The 26,273-nt window shown below is 38.7% G+C and overlaps 1 protein-coding gene across 2 annotated transcripts in view; it reads left to right on the forward strand.

Annotated features, from left to right (window-relative positions):
* sugct (succinyl-CoA:glutarate-CoA transferase) overlaps positions 1 to 26,273 on the forward strand; it is a 154,727-nt gene that overhangs the window by 20,794 nt on the left and 107,660 nt on the right. For both annotated transcript variants that reach the window (XM_065294740.2, XM_065294742.2), the window contains exons 7-9: positions 1,918 to 2,009; positions 3,045 to 3,188; positions 14,422 to 14,517. In XM_065294740.2, coding sequence (XP_065150812.2) covers positions 1,918 to 2,009; positions 3,045 to 3,188; positions 14,422 to 14,517 — 332 coding nt within the window. The remainder of the gene's footprint in view (positions 1 to 1,917; positions 2,010 to 3,044; positions 3,189 to 14,421; positions 14,518 to 26,273) is intronic.

Raw genomic sequence — 26,273 nt, forward strand, 5'->3', positions numbered from 1 at the left:
GGTCCTTTTTATTCCTGTCTTTATAGAAATAAGAACTTGTGTCGTATAGCTCCGGGTGACTGCTTACGGACAATATCAAGCGTTAGTTGAATAAGTGACTCCGGGCGGGGCTGCCGCCACAGCAGCAAGCAGGCTCCTGATTGGTTAACGCGTAGGGTGGTCATTCGTGCCAGTTCGGCCGGACACGTCCTGAACATGTTTTCGGGTCCGTTCTCCGGAAGTCGCGTTGGTCGACCGCATACGTCATCAAGGTTTAATATTTCGGGTTCAATTTTAGAAAAGCAGCTGTTACATTTCAAGGTAAAAATGAAACTACAATTACTGTATGCCTTAAAATAAATAAATCTTAATTTTCTTAATGTATTTTAACTGAAATGTGAGAACCTCGATGACGTATGCAGTCGAGCAACGCGACTTCCGGAGAACGCACCCCGAAAACATGTTTGGGAGGTGTCCGGCGGAACTGGAACGAATGGCCACCCTATTAACGCGCCGCGAAATTCCGCCAAAGTTCAAATTTTTTAACTCTGGCGTCAGCCGCAAATTCGCGTGAACCGCAAAATGCACAAAAAGCACCATTCGTGTGTACCACGCACAACGCTCAATTTGCGCCCTTTCGCGCGAACTAGACGCGCAAATGAGGTGGAAACGCGTCTTCTGCGTCGCGCCAAATGCCTTATCCGTGCCCCGGGACCTCCAGACGCGCGTCAACGCATCTTCACATTGACTTAACATTAAAATCACTCTCGCTTCAAGCCTCTGACGCGGTTGGTGTAAATACAGCTTTACTGTGCATTCACACCGCCACCGGCGAGAGCGTCAATAAAAGCTCTAGCATTCTGCTAACGACGCTAAAGAAAAGGTTTAGCGGACGCTCAGACGCTCGAATGCATTCTCTGAACTCCTCTCAGGCGGAGGTTTCCGCCTTCCGATTGGCTGCCGCCCAACATTTCCGCCTTCCGATTGGTTGCTGCCGAACCGCGTCGTATCTCATTACCATAAAGTTGAGCTGATTTCAACACTCATCGACGCTCACGCTGTACATGACGCACCGCTGCTCGCAGGAGCTCGCCGCCGGCTCTCCTTGAAAATGAATGACTTCCGGCCACTTTGACGCTCTCGCCGGTGGCGGTCTGAATGCACAGTTAGACATGAGGCTTTACTTCCGGGGTGCATAAGTTGCGGAAAAGGAAATGTGGATAATAGCGGTATTGCGGAAAGCCGGAAATACTCGTCATTGGCAGCGTTTTCTCATTTAACTCGTCAATGGCGGTGAAAGAGTTAAAGAGCTCACCTGCAAGTCACAAGAAATAAAAAATATTTTTCTATTTAAGTCTATTAAATTTTTATTAAAATTTTTAAAGTTTAAATTTACAGGTTAAACAGGTCTATAAAAGCATCCAATTGTTCATTATATGATGTGTCTTTCATGACCGTAGCACAAATGTTTAATACAAAGGGTCAGGGATTTTTCAATGTAGTGATGCTTTGTGATACTTATTATACAAACTTTATCTAGAAGATTGCTATTTACTTACCAGGGCATGACAGATTTTCCTTAAGCCACTGTAATCACTGCCAGGCAAATAAACACAGCCATAGATGTTTACCTCCAAAGAGTCCGAGTCTTAGAGATCCAGTGGACTTCTTAGAACTGAATTAATCTGGACTGCTAGGATGATAATAGAAATGCAATCGGATCTTTGCCCACCCTGACGCTTGACGTCTGTTCCCAGCTGTAGGGATTTCTTACAGGCGCGCACGGGTCCAAATCAATCCGTGTCGGCCACACAGAAGCGTGCAGAGGATCGTAGCCCTCTCATGATCGTGTTACACTAAACTGCGAACTGTATGCACATTTGTGTTTGATAAGTATTCACACTCATAATCAATAACAATGTGTGTTAATTTGTATAGGATATGGACAGACAGGACCTGAATCGCACAAGCCCGGCTATGACTCCATTGCGTCTGCAATGTCTGGTATGATGCACATTACCGGTCCGGAGGTGAGGCCAATGATCCGGTGTGTTTAAAGGTGAAGTGTGTCATTTAGTAACATCACCAAACAGATTTGCTGCAATAAAATAATTTTCCGAATGGTTCCCCTGTCTGCTATTACTTGTACAAACAGATAGTCCTGCCAGGATCAAGGCCACATAAGGACACCAGAGCAGTTCTGATCCACCCAATGAAAGCTTTAGGGATACTAATAGACAGTGTCAAAATAATAAAACAAAACTGCAGTTGCCACACAAATAAAATCATATGGAAAATACGTACATATCATAGATATGATTGACCAATTCAAATGTGCTTTATTTAAATATTATTATAATAATTTTTTAAAATATTTTTAATAAAATGAATATTTCTGACTATCAATAACACGTAAGGTCTAAAATAAGGGCTATTGGCCATAAAAAAAAAATTATGAGCACTGATATGTTTTGTACCAAACATCCTCTGTCAATAGTAAATATATCAACACAGGAATAAAAAAAAAAAAGATTTGTAAAGCTATAAATGACACATTAAGGTAACTGTTTGGAGGCATTATGGGATACAATACAGTACAACTAACCTATTTTATTACACGGCTCGTTGAAATGCTTCTGATTGGCCAGACATTTGCCTGTTTGTTAGTCCCAGATAACAACCGCTCAAAGCTAATAACACGTTAACCCGGATGCTGCAAATCATTTTGACAGGTACAGTTTAATATAAAACAAGAAATGAAAATATGTATTTTAAATAACATTATATTTACAAATGATTAAACCAAATAGCGTGTTATTTGAACATCTTATCTTAAAATTGAAAAAAGATATTACCAGATACACAAAAAAAGATATTTCCAGAAATACACCATGCAACTGTGTGCATAGAGCCCATATTGAAATCAGCTTACAATTGGCTTACTGTGCATATTAAGATGATTAGAGAAATATTTTTAAATGACATGCTTCACCTTTACTGTTACTTGTATTTTAGACTTGTATTTTATATGCATTATCTCCTCTTACAACATTTTCTGATTTAAGGATGGAGAACCGGTCAGGCCGGGTGTGGCTATGACAGATCTGGCTACTGGTTTGTACACTCAGGGAGCCATCATGGCTGCTTTGCTCCAGAGACAGAAAACAGGACAAGGCCTTCATATAGACTGCAATCTGCTGTCCTCACAGGTAAGCATCGTGCCCTGTCACCCACACATAAAAAACGTTTTGCATCATAGGATCAAACGGTCACAAACTATTTCTATATACAGTATAACAGTATACATAGTTTAGTTCAGTCAGGATCACTTTCATCAACTGTATCAATTGGATTAAATAATAAAGCATTCAGTTCAGGGCTCGACATTAAGGCTTGTCCGCTTGTCTGGGACAAGTGGATTTTTTGAAGGACAAGTGTAAGAGAAAATTAGTTGTCCGACTGGACAAGTTAAATTTCAAACAATGTTACTTAACATTATGTGCCGTTAACGACAGAGCAGAACACGCAGAGCAAACACCGAACGGAATATTGAACAGAGAGTGCAGCGCGCCGACACACACACACACACACACACACACACACACACGTTAACACCTTGCTGTTATTGTTACTAAACAAGCTGCGCGCGCATGAAACCTGATCGCCGAACACGGAGGGGCGGGACGGCATGGAGTGGAGAGTGAGGTTTCTTCATGCTCCGGCGTGAATATAAATGACAGACACTTCAACCGCAGTCCGTATTTTTTCTCTTCTAAAGTTTGGTAAAAACACATAATGGGCTTAAAATCTTGTTTAAGAATCTGTTTTATAATGAGAATTTCTCTTTCAGCGCGCCTACGTGTGTGTGCGCCGTGTGACAGCCGATTTGAATCTGACAGAGTTCGTCACTGTACAATAAAAAAATCCCACACAAACATTACAGCATAAATGCTAGGATTAAGATTGATTTTATATATAACAGATAATCTAGATACATTTACCCTAATACGTTTTTAAAAACATGGTAATGTTTTAATGTTTTGCTTTAGTGTTTTAATGTCAGACAATCAGTGAAATGTGGGAAAAATGAAGAGAAAGGCAGCAGATATAGCATCCTTCAGAAAGAGTAGCCAAATGAATCTTAGTAAAATAAATTTCAGTGGCCTATAAAATTCACGTGATTTTCTGGTCTCTATAGTTTTTTCAGCAATGGGAGATATGCATTCTGGTTTCAAAGTAAATTTTAAAAGTCTTATTTGATTAAATAGTAAAAAAAAAACTTGAGGTTCAATTATGACTATAAATTGTATGTTAATCTCAATTCATTTGTATGTACAAGTACTGTAGCAATTGCCTGTTATACATCATTGTGATTAATGCACCTATAATACATAAAAGTATTTTAAAGTTGGATGATAGAGATTTTATGTGCCACCCCAGGGTTACTGCTGGCCCCTGCCTGGCCACCCCTATGAAAAATCCCTTGCTCCGCCACTGATTAGCAAAACACAAGAAATTAATTATATTATAAATCTTTACCCGGACAAGTGACTTTTGTGCATGGACACATGAAGTGAAACACAAATGTACTTGTCCACAGGACAAGTTCCTCAAAAAGTTAATGTCAAGCCCTGCAGTTAGTGTGGGTAAGTATGATTTTGTTCTGGGCAAACTCTACGCCGCTGTCCATGCAGCAAGTCCAGCAAGTCAAACCATTTTTAAAGCTTAAAAAAAATTTTTTTAATGGCCCTCATTAAAGGAATAGTTCACCCAAAATGATCAGTCTTTAATAAAAAATTATATACAGTATATATATATTGATTGATGTACTGATTTAAAAATGTGTGTACCGATATAAAATTTTCAATAGCCGGCTATTCAGACATTCAGATTATCTGACGATACAAATGTTGATGCAGATAGTTTGGTGATTATATTAACTTGCATGAACTCTGAATGTTATTTATTCATATTGCCATTACTATTGCTCATTAAAGGTATGGCGGAAAATTTGCCCCAATTTTTTTAACAATTACTTTTTTTTTTAAATGCACACGCGCAACACTCTACATGCTTCCGGGAGGGAATGCTTATTAATGTTTGCACAAGAGAGAGAGCATGCATGAGCTTAGTTCTTCTCTTCGCTCTGTTTATAAGTTGCTGCCGGCATGGCTCATACATTGAGATGTTTACCGTGTCTGCGCGGTTGGTGACTTGTGCCAGGGCTAGCAGCGCTAATCATAGCTTACATCAACTTTTACTAGCAGTGATTTGTGTGAAATATTCTCCCCAAAACACTCTGGTCTTGTTTCTTTCTTCAAAGGACTTTCTCTTCTTGTCATACAAATCGTAAACACTTTTTCTCTTGAGACCCTCAGACATTTTGAAAAAAATAAGGTTGAGAATGCGAGCTTCAAAGAATGGCTGAAACCATAGCCCACCACACATATACACCTGAAAGTGCGCATGCGTAGAAAGTGAACCTAGGGTCGAGCACGTACGACGGCCTTACGTCAACATATCATCAGAATGATTGACAACTGAGATGAGAAAGAAAATCTTCCGCTATACCTGTAAACTAGTGATGTTTCTTTAAATTTTCTATACACAGAGCGCAAATTCATTGCATTTTCCTGATTTCTTTTGATTGACAGGATATATTGGGCATGACATTTGGATGTTTTTAAACTATAGCCGATTGTCTGTAAAATTGCTTTTATTGACCCATACCATTTACTGGCCGATATATCTACTTTATATACTTTTTTAAGAAAATGGTCAATCGTTTCTACATAAGACCCTTATGCTGCATTCACACCAGCCACGGTAAATGCGTCAAGTACAAGTGATTTTCAATGTTAACTCAATGTGAAGACGCGTTGACGTGCATAAGGAGGTCTCGCGGCACAAATTAGGCGTGTAGGGCAGCGCGATAGACGCGAATTGAGTGTTGCCGCGGGAAATGCGCGAGTTGAAAAATTTGAACTTTGGCGGAAAAACGCGCCGCGTTAACCAATCAGGAGCTTGCTCTAGTAGTGAAGTGATTACAGGAAGCGACCAGAGTCACAGAAGCACCTCCCATAACACAAATTTCCGCGTGAATGTCTCGATGACTAGAATTTTACGCACGGCTTTCACGTGCAAATGAAGCGAGTAAACTCAAAATGTTCAAGGGGCTGGTGTGATTCCACAGTTAGTCCTCAGCAATTTGGACCTTCAACTGTTATACACAATTTAGGTGTATAGACTATATAGAGAAAAATCATGAAATGTTTTCCTTAAAACCGTAATTTATTTTCGACTGAGGAAAGAAAGACATCAACATGTAATTTTTAAACTTTTAAAACAGTAAGCAAGTTTACTAAAACTGACAGTTGACTCCATTTGAGTCTTAATTTAGTCAATATGATGAAATCTTTAGTTTTAGAAGTCTACCTCCTTCACATTTAAAGACATTTGTTTTTATTGTCTCCCGTCCAATAAACAAAATGAACATTTTAAATTAAACCAGACTGCTCTTGCTTCGTTTATTTGGATTGAACGAATGCCGTCCCTGGAAGCCAGTTTAATTTGACCCATTCACTACTCATGAGAAAACATGAACCTTTTATTTCACAGTATAAATTAGTAATCTGTCCATAACAATATAAGCCAAACGTCATAGCTACTAGACTTCAGCATGCGATGTTTAACTTGCCTCAAACACAGGATAGTTTTGTCTTCATATTTGATCCCAGTGCATGTTTAATGTTTAGCAGGATTTTCATGTCTTACATTTTTTCACCTCAACGATAAAAAAGTAGTTTTAAAGTAAAGTTTCAAATTCATGTCGTCACATTCAACTTAAAGGAAATAAGTCATCCAAATGTCAAATTTTTCACTTTATGCAAGAGGTGACTCAATCGAGCTCAATTTGTTCCTGTCACATGTAATCTTCGTGTGGTTTAATGGGCATTAGGCTGGACTAAAGGGTAAAGGCTAATTCATATGTATTATGTGTATTATAAGTAGCAGTAGGCTGTCCTGCACGCCACTGTGTACTTCATGAACAAATCAAGACTTTAAGACATTTTAATACCTGTCCTTGCATGAGAAAATGGTACACCATTTACAAATGTCCCTCTGTGATGTCATCATGAATAACATTTTCTTTTGACCGACATAAAAAACCCCGCTCACGTTGCTTGTACGGCAGCCTACCTACCAGCCACCCACTCTGTCTGGACAAAGCGTCAATACAAGCGATGTAAATAGCAACCCCACATCGGAAGTCAACATCCGTGCCGCTCCACAAGCTGTTGAAGGAGATGTCAAAAGTGTAACTAAATGGAGTGTGAAAGGCTGCTAAGTTTGCATGTTCCTGAGCATGTGTGGCTGTCCGCTGACATCTTGAGATACAACAGACATCGCCGTGAATAAATCAATGAGATTGGTTTTCTTGGTGAATGTTTTATGGCCTGTTCTTGTTCCTTACTGCTTTATAATTACCATCCATATGTGTGTTTAATGCAACCTACAAGGCTGAGAATGAAACGTACACAAATGTCTCTTAAGCTTCATCTGCAGTATCACTTATGATGTTTTTAACATTTCATAGTTTTTGCTATAGTAACTACCTAAAACCTCAGCTGCGGTTGATTCAGCGAAGTGCTGGTGAATATCTGCACATGACACAAAATTGTTTTGTGAGCAATACATTGCTTATTCAATTCTTATATTTTTATTTGGCACAGAATGGGGGGAAGCTTATACCAATAACTGTTAAGAGTTATTGAAGCTGAGGTACTTTGGAAATACTGTTTATTTCAACGGGACAAAGTTTTGCAGTACAACATAATTTTGCATTTGAAACTATGTTGACTCACTAAGAACTTTACAGGTTCCCCACGGGTCCTTGGAATCCTTGAAAGTTTGTGAATCTGGGGGGAAACATTCAAGGCCCTGGGAAGTTTTTGAAAATATACATACACTCACCTAAAGGATTATTAGAAAGACCATACTAACACTGTGTTTGACCCTCTTTCACCTTCAGAACTGCTTTAATTCTACATGGCATTGATTCAATAAGGTACTGAAAGCATTTTTTTTAGAAATGTTGGCCCATATTGATAAGATAGCATCTTGCAATTGATGGAGATTTGTGGGATGGAAATCCAGGGCACGAAGCTCCCGTTCCACCACATCCCAAAGATGCTCTATTGGGTTAAGATCTGGTGACTGTGTGGGCCATTTTAGTACAGTGAACTCATTGTCATGTTCATGAAACCAATTTGAAATGATTTGAGCTTTGTGATATGATGCATTATCCTGCTGGAAGAAGCCATCAGAGGATGGGTACATTGTGGTCATAAATGGACGGACATGGTCAGAAACAATGCTCAGGTAGGCTGTGGCATTTAAACGATGCCCAATTGGCACTAAGTGTGCAAAGAAAACACCACACCATTACACCACCACCACCAGCCTGCACAGTGGTAACAAGGCATGATGGATACATGTTCTCATTCTGTTTACACCAAATTCTGACTCTACCATCTAAATGTCTCAACAGAAATTGAGACTCATCAGACCAGGCAACATTTTTCCAGTCTTCAACTGTCCAATTTTGTGCAAATTGTAGCCTCTTTTTCCTATTTGTTGTGGAGATGAGTGGTTCCCAGTGGGGTCTTTTGCTGTTGTAGCCTACCGCCTCAAGGTTGTGTGTGTTGTGGCTTCTCAAATGCTTTGCTGCATACCTCGGTTGTAACGAGTGCTTATTTCAGTCAAAGTTGCTCTTCTATCAGTTGAATCAGTCGGCCCATTCTCCTCTGATCTCTAGCATCAAAAAGACATTTTCGCCCACAGGACTGCCGCATACTGGATGTGCGTGAAAATCCCAGTAACTGAGCAGATTGTGAAATACTCAGACCGGCCGTCTGACACCAACAACCATGCTACGCTCAAGATTGCTTAAATCACCTTTCTTTCCCATTCTGGCATTCAGTTTGGAGTTCAGGAGATTGTCTTGACCAGGACCACACCCCTAAATGCATTGAAGCAACTGCCGTGTGATTGGTTGATTAGATAATTACATTAATGAGAAAATGAACAGGTGTTCCTAATAATCCTTTAGGTGAGTGTACATAGATACAGGTCATTGAAAGTGCTTGAATCTATTTTATGCATGAAGTTTTCAAAAAAAAAAAATCCATTCCCTGTGTAGTGTAGGATAATATCGTAAAAATTCTAGACTTTTTAAGCACACGTGCTAAACTGTTCACTTTAAATGCTTATATCTTCTGTATGCGAATGTTGATTCATACCAAAATGCATTTTTGCATAGTTGTGTTTGACACATGAAAACGTCTCGGGTTACGTATGTAACTGTTGTTCTCTGAGCTGAGAAGGGAACGAGACGAGACGCTGCGTCTCCCTTGCCCTACTTCCTGCGTCCCTGTAACGCCGTCTCTGGCAATATTTCAGATATAGATGTGCTTCCTGGCTCCCGCGTCACCCTGTCTTTGTCGTTAAGCCTCACCATTGGTTGAATTTGATATACACATTCAGACGCACTTACCCCTGGAGGCGTCCCCAAAGTGTCACAGCAGTGACGCAGCGCAAGTTCCCTCGAAAGGGAACTGTAACAATGTATCTTAAAGGTAACACAATGTAACCTTGCTCTCACTTGAAATGTTTCCCCACATTCAGTCCTTGAATTTGAGGGTATTGGACCTGGAAAGTCCTTGAAAGGTCATTGAATTTGAAGTTAACTAATGTGTGGGAACCCTGCTTTATCAATTGTGATTCATATCCGATGCTCGTGTCCATTATGTGATGATTGTGAAAAATACAAGCAGTGTTATTTAGGAGTCAACATGAGGTTTTTGGCTACCTTTGGGAATGGCCTGTGTTGGGAGGATGCCTGCCTTCGTGGCAGTTCTCAGTTTTTGGACTCTGTATAAACTTTGCAATCTGAATAGAGGTTTCTGTGTCATTTACCAGGACTTATTTTAGGCATCCGAGTTAAATCCGTTATCCTGCGTTAGCTTTGAAAAAAGAAGCATTATAACTCGGTCATCGTTTCCCTTTAGATTTCTGGACAGATCATTCAAAAGATCCAAGAAATGTATTGCTGTGTCCGTAATATGTTCAAGTCTTATTTCCGACATGATACCGCAAAACCTAACAAGTCAGAGCGTTTGTCCTCTGAATGACACCGGTTTGAAAGGATGTGGTTTTCAAAATAATGCGATTGTTTGTGGTTGTCTGTTGTGGTTTAAATAAATTCCTCCTTATTTTTTCTAATTCCTCATAAGTTTTTAATTGCTTCCCATTTGAAAAGAAGTAGCGCAGGCTTTGACGGATGGCTGCGTCGGGTCTTGTGCAGTATTTCCTCAATGGTTTGCTGCTGTCCTGTTGTACATCATTTTTAGAGGGGCTTCTAGGAATGTATCGAATGCATATGTTTTATCTGTGGACTGAAGAGAAGACGGGTCACGGTTACTGCGGTAGACCCTAAGCTGGCAGGGATAAATGAGTTCCCTTTCACTGCCTGCCCCCCTTTTACCAAACATTCTTTACTGATTGTCTTGTGGTCACCGTAATCTAACCCTTCAGCAAATTTATAGTGCCTATGCAATAATAAAAAGCACAGAGGGCACAGAAAAACTACTCAATCCAGATGCAAAAATGGGTAGTGTCCCAGGATAACCTTAAAGCTTTACTCCAATACTATCTTTATTCAGAAAAATATTCATGCTTCTCATTTCTATACATTAAAAGTGAATAGTGTCCAGGGGCTACTAAGCGCACAAAAAGTAATCCATACAATTTAACTGCTAAGTTAGGTACACACCAAGCCGTCGGTCGTCTGTCGTGCATGTTTTAAGCATTGTCTGGGAGTCGGATTATTCTGATTGGCTGTTTGGCTTAGCCAACCAGTGCACAAGAAGAAAAACTAAAGATAAAGCAAGCAAATGACACACATAATGCTCATCTAGTTTTTTGCATTCTCTCAGTGGCGGCCGGTGATTTCTTTTCGAGGGCGTTCGATGGGAATCGCGTCAAAACGTATTTAGCCCGTTGACGCTCACGTTTGCCAGATACTCGCTTAATCTCATGTATATTCAGAGTTTAGTGTTAAGTTAGTGTCTTGCAGTGATGGGAGTAACGAAGTTACGCGTTACTGTAATTCCATTACTTTTAGGGATAACCAGAATGTAACAAAGTATTTTAAAGATACTAAATTTACAAAGATTTTAAATCAAGTAACACAGTTACAATTACTGAAATTTAAAACAGTTTGTTACTCGCGTTACTCTGTTTTGTAAAAAATTAACACTTGCAGATAAGACATTTCTGATCTAACTTCGCAGGACCGTGGTGGGCGGCGCAATGAATCATTAAACTTCATCATGGCCAACAGTGCGTATAGAATGAACATGAAAAATCTAAACAGGAAAACATACCTTTGTTTAAAAATTGTGTGTAAGTCATAAGTCCATCCGGTCTCATGTTTGTAAATTATCTTTGCCATGCGTTCCCAGCAGGGCTTTGAACCAGATTTGTTTCCCAGTTGGTTCGTTCCGAACAGAAACAGTATTTTAACATTTCCGTTTTCCGGTTCAACACTAAAATCGACGTTCCTGAACAAAAACAATTAAGTTCCCGAACCGGTTAATAACGTTCCATGTCAGCTGTGGGACATATAAATATCGCCTGAAAAATCCGCTCCCCTTCTCACTCTCGTAATGGGAGAGGGAGAGTGTTACTGCGCCGAGTCGAAGCACTCCCAAAAGTGCTGTTCCGCCATACAATATAGTTCCTCTTTTAAATCCGCTTAGAAAACCGCTACGTTTTATTTTGTACCATCAAACTTGCTCGTATAACTACTCGTCTTAAATGGGAAAAAAGTTGATGTGTTTGGTCACTTCTAACTTTATCTCTGAGTGGTACCATTGAATGAATGGGGCTAAGCTAAATGCTATCGAAGTGTCGCAGCGCGCTCCAGCACTTACGTGCACGCACTAAGATGATAGAGGGATGTATCAACTCTTCTTAGTTAAGGTAATAACATATTTTAATATTGAAAATGAGTAGACTATTCCTTTAAGTTTATACATCAAGAGTTCTGATCTTTGAAGGGCATAGGGATAATCACGTTTGATTTTGACCGGACACATTCAACCGCATGTGCGTCTGTGCGTACAGCAAATTGCACACTTTAGCACCTCTTTGTGGTTAAACTGTTTAAAATCACTTAAGTGTTAACATGTGCAAACTTTTGAAATATGTGCAAATGATCAACTTTCACACTAAATAAGCGTATTAATCCACGAATCGCATGCGAGCTGAACTGTGCGTCGTGATCTGTACGGATCACGGATCAACTGGGATCCGTTACACCACTAATTAGTATTAAAAAACAAACATCTTGAGATACTTGGTAGCCTACAATATTTCCCTCTTATGATTGAGCATTAGAGACTTGGGCTTGAGTATAGGCTACTTGCTGCTGGCAAGCTTCAAATTTCTTGAACTTCACCGAGTCATATTGCACAGAAATCTTCTCAAAGAACTAAAAAAAAAACAGTATTAACCGGTAACCATTATTTTAAATAAACGTTTCTGTTCCAGAACATATCTTTTTTGAAAGTTTTTGGTTGCATTGCAAAATTATTTCTGGTTTTCTTTCCGTGAACCGGTTCAAAGCCTTGGTTCTCAGTATAACATCAACTTGCATTTGTAGTCCACAAAAGTAATAAATCTTAGAAATGTTAATATATATTTTTTTAATTTTATTTTTGATTGAACTTTTTGAAGAACATCCCCTATCCCAACATTCAAACAGAGGGAGAGTAAAAATTAAGTAAAGAAGCAAAGTAAATAATTAACACAAATAATATTAATAATAATAATAAAAAGAAATAAAAGAAATGAAAATAAAATAAAAACTGCCATCAGTACAGTTTCTTTGCAGAGGACATTTTTAGGTAACAGTAGCTAATTGCATTTATGTTGCAATAATTTTCCATACACTTTTATGGCCCATCTTATTTACATGTCTAAATACAGAGAAATACTTTTCCATCTTTGCAAAAATATATCCATCTTCATTTGTAGACATGCAGTCATTTTTTCCATTATATAGACTTGTTTCTGTCTCTGAGTCCGTTGAACCAGACTGTTCTTCTTTCCAATGCACTGTTATCATTTGTTGCTATCAATAACAATATTCACAGTACATATCTCTCTTCTTTTTTATAATTTTTTTTGGACAATGCTCCCAACAAACATACCACTGGATCTAAAGGTATCTCTACCTCTAGTATCTTGTTGATTTCTTTTTTAACACATTTCCAAAATTCTTGAATTTTTGGGCAATGCCAAAAAATGTGTGTATGATCTCCTATTTTACCACATTTTCTCCAACACAATGCCACCGATGTTTCTTTCACAAATGTAGAGATCATATGAGATGTGTTGAAATATCTAATTTTTACTTTCCAGTCAAATTCTTTTCATAATTGACTATTAATACCCTTATGGCATCCCTTCCATAATTCTTCCCAGATATCATCTTCAATTATAGTATTTAGTTCCAATTCCCATTTTTCTTTAACATCTCCTGTGTTTTGTATAATATTAGTTATCAGCCTTTTATATAAATGAGACACATATTGGAAATTGTTTTTCTGTAATATTAATAAAGTATTCTTCTATTTTGTTTGGTTCTTTAATGAGCAGGTCTTTCTCTTTATGACTTGTGATGTAATGTCTTATGGAAGTACCTATACATATCTGTAGATGGAATAGTAAATTTTTCTTGAATTTGAAGACCTTTATCAGCCCATGTTCTAAATTCTGCCACTATTCATGGCCCAAATTCCAAAAACTAGTAAATGAAATCCTTTCATCTTTAACCCACAGAAAAAATGAACTTGCTGGAACAGTTTAACCCTAAATCTGAAGCCTGCAAACAGGCAGAGGACTTGGCAATAAAGCGCACAGCATCTCTCGCGGAGTATCTCCTGAAGTCAAAATTTAGTTGGTGAAAGTTGTTCTTACGAAGTTTTCATATATAGGCAATGAAAACACACTTTTTTAAACGGCAAAAAAATTATAATTTCATTTCTTTATGGAATCTTAGGAAAGACAGGAACCTTGCAGAATGTACAGCACGTGACTCCATGACCTTAATAATGCGTGTTGTCATTGCCTTGCTTGTTTCTGTGATGAGAATCATGTGATATGTAAATAAGAATAAGAAAAAAAAACCTTGCAGTTGATCGCAGTGGGTGTTTGTTTTACGGCAGGCAACATGAACTGCTGTGTCAGCCGTGTAAGAGTTCCCTGCGCTCACTAAACAGCAGGATGTAATGAGCTTACAGACAGATCTTAAGATTTAAAACTTGATTTTCTTTCTGCCTCTCTCCTCATTTTATGTCTTTATCTGATCTTCAGGTTGCTTGTCTCACTCACATTGCTGCCAACTACCTCAACGCTGGAAAAGAGGCCAGACGATGGGGAACGGCCCATGGGAGCATTGTCCCTTATCAGGTACCTATGACCTTTCATCGTTTAGTTTTAAAAACAGGTTAGACTTATTTCAGCTGTATCTCCTTTATATTTCAAGCTACTTTTACCAAACTCAGCAAAAACCCTCAATCTGTTCTTCTCAGTTTGCTAAAATGCCAGGTTATTTCAACCCAGCGTTAGGTCAAATAGGGACAAGCCCATTGGGTTGTAATTTAACCTATGCTGGGTTGTTTCAACCCATAAAACTGAGTTGTTTTAACCAATTGTTGGGTAAAATATATACATTTTCTAGATTAATTTAACCCAACGGCTAACCTTGACCCTTTTTGGACTTTTTATAGGTTGAAAATAGCCTAGCATTATCCCGGAGTGTATGTATTTTTGAATTAATCAAATTAATGGTTTTCCCAATACTGCTAAATATCCCAGATGTGCCATAAAAAAATTCACTGAAGATCTGAAGACACATCCACCAAACTTTGTGTCGTACTTCAGCCTTTTTTGACATTGCATGCTGTGCTTTTTATAATTTATTAGATTTATTTTACATTGTAGACAGAAAGATTAGATCATCTGTCTAATCCAGATCTTCACGCTTTATTGGTCTTCAAGTATTCACATGAAATAAAGGTGTATGTTTGTGTGTGTAAGAGACATATAGACCTTGACAGACAATTTACAACCCAGTCTGGCAAAGTGAAGAATAATGGTTATTTTTTTTACCGTAACCAAGACACTACATCCAAATAATATCCACACAAAGGTTTTTTGCTCGTGACACAGATGTTTTGGAAATAATGGTGAACAAAGAAAGTCTTACTGCCGTAGCTATAGTTATAGGGGTAGTTTACCAAAAAAAATGAAAATTCAGGGATCATTTATTTACCCTCACGTTGTTTTTAAGCCTGTATACATTTCTGATTTAGCTGAACACAAATAAAGATATTTTGAAAAATGTAAATAACCAAACAGATCAGCGGAACCATTCACTTTCATAGTATTATGTATTCCTACTATGGAAGTCAATGGTGCCCCAGATCTGCTTGAGACTTTCTTTGTTCAACATTATTCCGAAATTTCAAATCCAATTTCTACAGATCGGAACAACTTGAGGCTGAGAAAATGATGACAAAATTGTATTTTTTTTTTGTGAACTTTCCATTTAAAGCTTGGTCAAAAAGTCAATTCCTGTTTGTTTTTGCCTGTGTTCAGTCATACTTTTAATGCAGTGAATATGCATAATGTTTTGAAAAGGTGACTAGACCATTCAAACGTTTGTTTAACTGGGCCATAGATGTGCAATATATACCTTATAATTTTAATTTATTTGTATAGCACTTTTCACAGTGCATTTTGTTTCAAAGCCACTTTACAAAAAATTTATATTTATGTTAGAAAATAAAGTTGTTATAAATGATAGTGTTTACAGTAGCAATTTAATGTTTATATTAAAGCAATGAGAGGTGATATTAAGTGTATTATATTTGTAATATTGACAGTTTTCTATGATAATCCATGGCTTTGAAGTCCTTATTGAGGCATAGGGGTGGGTGTCATTCCTTTATAGGTTGTTTTTATAAGAAACTGGATCCAAATGAGGTAACTAGAGTTGGAGACTCTACCTCAGGATGGGCCATGGATGGATAATACATCTGCTGTTCATAATATTTTAGACATAGAGATGATTTTGCTGGAGTACATCGATTGAGGTGCATTGTGCATGGTCAGAATGAAAGGTACAAAAGCTATACCCTTTAAAAAGGTCCCAATATGTACCATTTATGGCGCTTTTCCATTGCATAGTACCCCACGGTTTGGGTCAGGTCAACTTTCCTTTGGGGGGCTTTTCCACTCGGTGCAGTACGTAGTACCCAATCTTTTTTTAGTACCACCTCAGTTGGGGTTCCAAGCGACCAGAGCTGATACCAAAGGGTGACGCGAAAACACTGTAGATCACTGATTGGTCTGAGAGAATCGTCACTACCAGCATCATCGCTATAAGCTTCGCGTCGGGTCCTGATCACACTGTCGGGGCTTATTTCCCAATAACTACCGGCTGCCTCTACATTATCCCGCTTATTACACGGCTACTTGCCACATAAGAAAAAAAACTGGACATGAATATGAATTTGAAACATTTTATTGACATATTTGTTTTAAATTAACATTTTTATCCTTCCGCGAAACTTTGCACAGATGCATAAAATGATCGTAATACCTTATTAAGATCCTCTGCTTCATACTTGTCTGTCTCCATTTTTTTCTCTTTAACCAGTCTTTGAGAAGTTTTAATGCCCATTCTGTATTTTTGTGTGTGTTGGCTTCGTAGCTGTCATGCTCTATTTTGTCAAGTTCAGTCTCAGTAAGCTCTCTGTGTCTTGTCGTGGTTGTCGAGTGTTTGTCACAAGATGGCGCCAAACAGACAGTAATCTTTATTGATCTTTATTGGCGCGGAGCGATTTTACTCGTGGAAGTAGTCCGGCTATGCGTTATTATTTTGGAGCGGTTATTATTCGAAAAGAACGAACCTGCAAATGTCTCAACTGACCAATCAGAATCAAGCATTCCAGAGAGCCGTGTAATAATGTAAAATATTAGCTTTACCTTCATGCTAGCCTGCGCTGTCTCGAGTAAACATGTTGTCATCTGTGCTCTACTATAAGTTCCCAAACTCCCTTTTGAAACATCCACTTCCACAGGTTGGGAATCAGAAACACCATAACTGTTTTTTTTCCAGACTGTGGCGGCACATTGGCGACATGCACGTCTGCATATATGCTTTAATGCAACTTAAATCAGGCTCAGTGGAGCGCCGTCGACTGACGCCACGGGTGTTTGTACAGAAACTGTCATGTGAGACAGAGGTAGTGATAAACGCGATGTGCAAACATCTATTTGTGGTGGTCAATTTTAATTTTGTGGCGGACTGAGAAATAAATAAATGTATGGGAATGCACAACGTCGCTCTCACTTGTATGATGTCACAGCAGTAGGAAGCGCAAATATAACGACACACCTATAATCCCTCCCACTGCGAAGTGATACTAAACTCAATGGAAAAGCTAACAAAGCCAAATTGAGGTGAGCTGACCCGACCTGACCCAAACCAAACCGTGGGGTACTATGCAATGGAAAAGCACCATTTAGGTAAAGATATGTATACATTTGGTACACCAATAGGTACCTTCGAGGTAATAAAATGCACCCTTTAGGCATAAATGTGTAAAAAGAGATGCGTCTTATACATTATTGTCTTTAAAAAAAGGTTTTCCTTGAGCTGTTTTTTTTTGTGCGCTGTGTTACAACCGTCTAGATTCATCTCTCGTAGCAATAAAAAGTCAAAAACATCTAAACATGTTGTAAAAAACTTGATATACTTCATTTTTTTACTTAAGTTTCAAAGAGTTATGGCCTAGGTTTCAGGCATTTCTCTCTGGACCCTGTCTCAAGGCCACACAGCAGACCTTCATATCACTTTATATATACAGTAGTATGTATGAAACAGAAAAACACTTGAGAAGCTACTGCAGTTGTTTTCAGCTCTGGCCAGCAGATGTGCACAGTATGACGTTCAATGTCCTCCTTTTGATTGTTCTCACTTTTATTGACGAGGGGCAACCAGAGGAGCGTCCTGAACATCTGGGGTGTAGTTTCCTCCACAGCAGGACACTGAGAACATTCACTTTCCTAAGAATGTCCTAAAGGCACTGTTGACTACTGCTCAGTATTCATCCTCCTACTGTTTTACCAATTTGACAGATGATATCTGATTCCTTAACAATGCCTTGGCTGCTGCACGGGGTCTTCCATAGCTACCATAGTTAAAGCTAAAGAGGTTTGGGTAATACTCCCTGCACTCGTTTCTGTCCTGAGTGCTATAAGAATGTTTGGGAGAAGTGAAACAAGGGGAAGTCTGTGAAGGTATGTGGTGAACTGCAGGATTTACGGTGAATAGGGTCTATCTTGTTTTAATTACCTCATTGGTCTTGAAGGAACTCCTAATTGCTCCCATATTTGTCGAATGTTTGGCCTGTCGGTTGCTCGCAGTACAATAAAGTTGTTAACATTGTGTAACATTGTGTAACACGGACATGTTTTCAAGTGGAGATGGATTTACTGCGTTGGGAGAATGTCAACGAATGACCGCACCGGTGTTTCCGAACGTAATAAGCACAACATAAATTTCATGTTGTCAGCTTGATTTTTACATTTTGTAAAAAAAAATGTGAGTGGTTCTTGCATGTGCAGAAGTCATTGTCACGGTGTTGTGGATGGTTGCTAAGGTACTCTAAATGGTTTTTAGCATGTTGTAATGCCGTTTCTAGCAGGGGAGTGTCCACAGAATGGTTTTTATGCCTGTTATTGATATTGGCGGGTCCAAAACTGCATTATCAATTTAATAAATAAATATATAAGTTCTGGAGCACAAAGTTTTTTGTAAAATAAGAATTTTTATATCAATTTACTCTAAAGTATGTAGGTAGATCAGACTCCTGCAACAGGTCGGGTACCCGCTAAAAGTGTCTAAACGGGTGGATTGTGACATTCCTAAAATTCACGGGCAGGGATGCGGCGGATAATTAACTCCGTGCAGGCAAGTAGTAGCGCAAATGAAAATATGTGCAATATTTGTATGTCTAAATTACACACAACATATGACATTTTCCCATCACGTCACCACCACTGCGACAGTGTGCGACCCTTGTAGATGCTTCTTGTAGCCTAGTTGGAGCTGACGTTGCAGGAGTTGCATAAAGTTTTGCTGTTGATAGCCCGAAGCTGTGAACATCTTAGGCCCTATCTTGCACCCAGCGCAATTGACTTTGTCAGTGACGCATGTATCATTCGTATTTTGCACCGGCGCACAGCGGGTTTTTCCCTCCACAGACGCACGTCGGCAAACTAGGGAATGAACTTGCGCTCCCTGGGCGGTTCAGTGCAAAAAAGGAGGCGTGTTGCGGCGCAAACCATCCCTGATGCTATTTTGCAGTTTCAAAAAACAATTGCGCCACTGACCAGAAAAAAAAAGTTTAAAGTCAGTGGCGCGTTGCGCGTTGTTCATTCAACTATCTGAAACGCAAGTGCGAAGCGCAACGCGCAAGTGAGTTTGTGGGCGGATCTTGGGCGCTGTTGCTATTTTCCCGGCGGGAGAAATAACTCTTGCGCCGGGCGCAAATCAATAAGGGCTCTCATGCCTGTTTAACCTACGCTGATTTGGGCGGTTTCTCCCATCCCCATACAAAACAACTTCTCTGTCTTTGACTGCTCTTACAAGAACGTCGGTCTCCTCGGCTGTGAACCGCTCCTGGCGTACACCTGGTAAATCTGTCATAATAATAGCAACCCGCCATGGAACTTGCGCCCTTGCGTTTAAAGGGAATGTAGTATAGCGTTCTGATTGGTTTATTTGACGTTACGCCCAAACCAAACCTATGAATAATGAACCTACTTCAGACCAACCCCTTATTGATTTGCGCCCGGCGCAAGAGTTATTTCTCCCGTCGGGAAAATAGCAACAGCGCCCAAGATCCGCCCACAAACTCACTTGCGCTTTGCGCTTCGCACTTGCGTTTCAGATCGTTAAAATAGGACCCAGAATCTTAGAAAGCATTTCAAGACGAGACTTAGGTGCACAGCAGGGGTTGTGTAGTTAGGTTGTATTTTTTCATGACTTTTTTCATTAATAGGTCTATTTGTGTATAGTTATCAGGTTCCATAGCCTATTTAGGTGCCGATGGTTGGCTACTTGAATGGCACAAAACAAAGTGCACTTTAGCCTGTTTCATTAGCCCATTCATGACGCTATTGTGATGTTGAGAGAGGTACGAGATCGGAATGATTTAAGCGTGTGTGATTTATGCGTATGCAGGTACGGGTCGGGTAATGGGCCAAATATTTACAGGTCTAGGCTAGGGGTGTGCACCAAATGGCTGATTGCAATCTTTTGTATGCCGAACATAGGTGGAACATAATATGTTGTGTGCGTTTCCACACGAACATATTAAGTGACGGAAGTCTGCGTTCAGCGCAATCTTCTGTCAAACATAATTCCGCCCCAGAAAGATTTTTATTTACTTAGTTGTATATTCGTTTGATTATTGATGTAAACGTTTACGGGGCCGCTTACGTGTCGTTTCTAAAAGTGCTTGTTAAACGTGTGTCAACGCGCTGTTTTGTTCTTTCAAAAGTGCGTGAGACGTTGCACGTTTTTCGTTGCTATGCAATCATGAGACACACTTGCTGTGACAGCGAAAATAAGGAATGCGTGATCAGATTTTTTATCTGCAGCTCACGTCAATCATATCAATGAGTGCGTTTACATGCACAGAATAAGCGGATAACTATCAAAAATCTGCTTATTATAGAAAACTGTTTTCATGCGTTTACATGCAAATCAATAAACCGACTATGCAGACAACTGCGTTTACATGGTACTTGGAGAATTATCAGTTTTCTCGTGGCAGTGACGTCACCACCTATAGTACATAATAGTCGATCAAAAAGTCAACGGCATATCTGTCTTAAGCTGTACTGTTGTATCTCTCATCGTTTCTGCAGAACCTGTAAATGTAACATGAGCTTCTATTTTAACAGTTTCTCTGCCAACTGCTTTTGTCGAGCGGAGACTTTTATGCATTACTTTGCGCTTACTTCCGCGTGTGACGTTTATCTTTCATACGCAGAGACATGCGCACATGGACAAAACCGTGAGAAAGCCGGTTAAGGTGTTTACATGCCACACGAAATCGGCGTAATGAGCAAAAAACTACCTGTGCCGATCGGTTTTTGCTTACGCCGTTTATGGGCTTTCCCCGATTAAAGAAAACCGATTTACGCGTTTACATGACCCCACGTGTTATCAGTTTATTAAGCATAATCGGCGTAAGACTGTGCATGTAAACGCACTCAATGTCACAATGAGTGTGTTTACATGCAGAGAATAAGTTTAAGTTTAAGGTTAAGCATAAGTTTAGTGCAAGGTTTTAGTAGAAAAAGTTTAAGAGAAGGTTAAGAAAAGAGTTACCTACAGTACTGTTATAAAATAATGTAAAAAAGTATGTTATTTAGTGGAGAACTTTGCAGCAGTATTTTATTTATTATTCTTTTTTATTTTATATATATTTTATTTATAATATTTTAATAAAAGTGTTTAAAAAAGTGTAAACAAATTGTTAAAAATAGTTTATAGTAATAAACAACCTGCAGTTTAATATTTGCATTTTTCCCTTACTGTACCGAAACGGAACCAAACTGTGGCTTCAAAACCGAGGTACACACCGAACCGTGATTTTTGCGTACAGTTACACCCCTAGTCTGTGCGGGTGTGCATTTAATTTTCATATTATCACAGGTGACGGGTTGGATCTGGTGCTGAACTTTGCGGGTACGAGCAGGACTCTGGGGTAGATGACTTAATTTAGGCATGCTCAATTCTGTAAAAATCCTAATTATACTGCATGGCCGCAAATCATATTATTCATAATAAAGGAATAAGATTTCTGACATCAGTGCAAAAACAGTTTCATGTTGTGTAACACTTTGGGAAAAGGGGACTTTTTCCATGTTTAAGTGCTATTATGGGGTCCCCGGTGCTTCTATCAACCTAGAAAATGTGTAAAATATCAACCCAGGAACTTAGTTTTGGTAAACCATTGTCTGCAAGGATGTGAAAAAATAGGTCAATTTGGCTCCCATTGTGATGTCAGAAGGGGATAATACCGCCCCTTAATCTGCACTATCCAACCACAGCACTGCCATTTAGTGCAGAGACCAGCTCATTTGCATTTAAAAGGACACACCCAAAATGGCACATTAGTAAACTATCTATATGGTATTTTGAGCTAGAACTTCACATACATACTCTGGGGACACCAAAGATTTATTTTACATTTTAAAAAAGTCTTGTGAAATATCCCCTTATAAAACAAAAGAATTAAGCATATTTATCGCTTCGTATAAAAGCGCCTGAACAATGCATTCATTTAAATGTAAAAGTGATTGCTTAGACACCAAAAGTTTTATAATTTTGTTCACAGGTTTGTTCAAAACTCCCACCCAAAATTTGATTTGCCTTTTCCTCAACAGATCTGAGCTTTTTGTGGCATCTGTTTCATTCAGGATATTGAGTTTCGCCCCAACAAACCTGGTACCTCAGTGTCTAGGCTACATGCCAACTCTCATTAGTACCTCAAGACCCCTATCAGGCAGAAATATTTATTATTAAGTGCAGATTTGTTTCATAAGTCCTCACTGACCTGCGTGTGCCGGTCTCTTTACCTGACTTGACTCATCAACTCACCGCGAGGTTAAGTGCAAGTATGTTGTGAGGTCAAACTGACTCCCATCTGGAGATACAGTGAAGTTAATGCGCACAGACGGCATCAACTCAATGCATTCGAGTCTGCTTACGTGCACACTTATTTCATAGATGCCGCTTCAATGCAAAGAGGGTAGATAGATATAAATGACCATTTTATTTGGTTTTAAAGGGATGATATTTGATCCCGCTATTTCGAGGAAAGGAAATGAGAGTTGAAAGCGTTTGGTGGTCATAAGCCCTACGATAAAATCACTATCAATAAGTGCTAAACTGATAACAGTTGTGTCTGTACAGTATTAGGGAAATGAAAATACATACTCAATCCTAAAAGCATCTGATTCCACTATTTCTAATGGTCTCTCTAATATGGCTCGTGTGTTTGTTGGGTTCAATGACTGCTCTTTTTTACCTGGACCTTGTTATTTCCAGTAAAACAAAACAAAAGACCCTTAAGCTTGAATGGGTTTGACACAGTTACAGCAGAGACACATGTAATTCCCTCAGTCTGTGGTGTGCTGGGCTGAATTGTTTAGTGGTGGGACGGCACAATTCTCAGATTAGGTCCTGTTTTTGTATTATACTGTTGTCCTCTGAGGGCGATCTGATCTGTTTTGCCATCAAACAAAACCTCAGAGAAAGGAAATTCATTTTTGTATTATATTTTCATATATTTTGGGCATTTGTTAAGATGAATCAGATGGGTTTGAGATCTGGAACTAAAGGTAATTCATCCGCAAAGACATTTATGCAATACAGTACATCTCACGGATGATTTCTTTTTTAAAGGCAGCCGCTAATACTGTACGTAGGTTGGCTTAAATACACTACTTGTCAAAAGTTTGGATGCCTCTGAATGACTTTATGCTCCAGTGATCCTGCGAAAATAAGCCTCTTCAATGTGATACAAGACCCTTCGCTTCGTGACGGATCCTGATCACAATTTCGGGGGTTTATTCTGTAGTAACAACTTGCAGAATTATTCCATAATTTACTTCACACAAAGGGTTAGTTTTATTTCAAACCATCAATTCCTTTGGTGAGGGATAAACCATCATTCCCTTTCAGAAAGTACACCTTTGTACCTAAAGGGTGCATATTAGCACCTCAAAAACCTCATTCGCACAGCACTTTCACAGAAAAAATTCCGTAAAATTGGCAAAGAGGATTCTGTGAGAACGCAAACGCGTCCCGTAAATATTCTGGGATCGCTCCCATAAAGTGGACCTAGTAACATTGCCATAACATTCACGAAAGGCATTCTGTGTGAACTAGAGGTAGAAATAAAGCCGTATGGGGCGTGCCAACGCAACAAGAAGTTATGGTTCAGCTCGGCAAATTGGACTGAAGCAGAGATCAGGGAGCTCATCACTATCCGCACTGAAGCTGAGATCATTCACCAGCCTGGCAGATTAGCACTTCACGCGCTCCTTATGATCTTGTCATAAACAAAAATGCAGTCGAGAAACCATGGATAATTAGTGGAAAAATAGTAGGTCTTTACCGGACCTTTACGGTATGTGTGTGAATGCACGCACAAATTCCGGAAAATCATTGACAGTGTGAATGAAATAAAAATTAAACGATCACATTTTCGGTGTATTTTCCGTAATCTCTATGTGAAAAGTGCTAAAGGTACATTCTGGTACCTCCATAGGTACATATCTGCTCTTAAATGGTAAGACATTTTTAAAGGGTACCTTACCAATTACAGCTTTTTTGCTGTATTTTCTGACAGTGTATTAAATGTAGGTGTGTAACCCACCTGGCACTGTTTAATGGAAATGGGCTATTCTTTTTCAATAGTACTGAAAGAGAGATCCAAGCCATATATAAGGTGCAGAGTGAGACCCACACAAAATCTAGAAAAACGTATCTTAGAAATCTTAAAGCAATCATTTATGTGGACTGACAGCGTCACATGTTGTACATGTATTTACCCGCTGTTGCTTCCTTGCATCCCTGTCTGGGGTATAAAGCAAGCTGTGGTTTGGGTTAAGGATGAGATGTTTTGTGTTTTGCACAGATGGCCTGTGTCCACAGAATAAAGAAACAGCATGCTGGTTAACCAGAGCTCTGTACTATGATTTGGTTCACTGCGGAAATGGATAAATCAGGCTTGAGGAAACCTCTAACCAGTGTCACCGTGATCTCAATGAAAGTTCATAAATTTCAAAAACGTTTTATGACTCCCGCTAGGGACTTTTGGATTTTTGTACAACGTGCATATGAGACAAAATTTGTGCTTTTGTATTGCACACAAATAAAACAAATTAGTGTTGAGTTAGCGAGCATTTACCTACAGTATTATGACCTAGCAACCATCCATAGCAAAAACCAGAGAGTAACACCTTAGCAACCAAAGGCAGGTATATGGGTCATTCTACAAAAAAGGTGGAAATGCTTGTCCCTTACTTTTGCAGACCCCTTAATCATTTAATTTGACCCAATAATCTCATAATGATATATATTTAATAAATATAGACTGTCCTTAAAATGATGAGAGAGTTTATTTAATTAATGTTCTTTTTTTCTTTTTTTTTCTTTTTTTAAAATGTCTGGTCCTGAAAATTGCCCTGTCCCTTTGATCATACATGGAAGTTGAACTGTGTACTTATTATTTAAAACCATGTTTTTTTATAAAACATCTAATTTACATTTACCTTTAACCCTGTATGAATTTACTACAACACTGAAATGGTAAAAATACACTATTAATATGAATAATATCAAATAAATATTTGTCCAACAATTTATGTCATTGGTGTTACCCTACCCAAAGCACTTTTATTTTGAAACAATGCATCAGCTCTTTGAAGTTTTTCATGGGTCAAGAGGTTAGTGAAAGATGTGCAGTGGAGGAAGGCAAAAGGTTTTTGAGATGTCTTACCTTATTTGTCTAAAATCATCATGATATATCTAAGAATTTTGATATAAGATTTTTTGGATGTCATTAGTATTACTCTTTTTTTTTTATAGCTGGGAGTGTTTAGATATTTACATAAAACTACATTATACTGAATACTGTAAGTATGTGATTGTTACATCTCTGATGAAATAGCACATGGCTAATGGCAGCCATTTTGTTAAAATATTAGTTTTTTTTCTGTAAATTGTCATTGGTGTTACCGTCATTGGTGTTGCCATCATTGGTGTGTTAATTCTCTAATGAGTACTTCCTTTAGCTGACAAACATAAAAGCATAAAAACAAAACAAGATGGAAAATGTTATGAAAGTTTATAAGTTTTATCATATTCATTATCTATTATTATATTCTAATTGTGTCATTGGTGTTACATTGTGTCATTGGTGTTAAACCAAGTTTTGGTGTTATGAATGTATTTTCTTGTACTTTCTAGTAATATTTTGTTGTTGATATGGGATGTAAGACATTGTTGATATTTCAGTCTTTGCATCAAAGCCTTTTTGGTTGAATAATTTTGTTTTTGTTGGTTTTAA

This window comes from Paramisgurnus dabryanus, chromosome 22 (genome assembly GCF_030506205.2).
Source record: "Paramisgurnus dabryanus chromosome 22, PD_genome_1.1, whole genome shotgun sequence".
NCBI classification, from domain to species: domain Eukaryota; kingdom Metazoa; phylum Chordata; class Actinopteri; order Cypriniformes; family Cobitidae; genus Paramisgurnus; species Paramisgurnus dabryanus.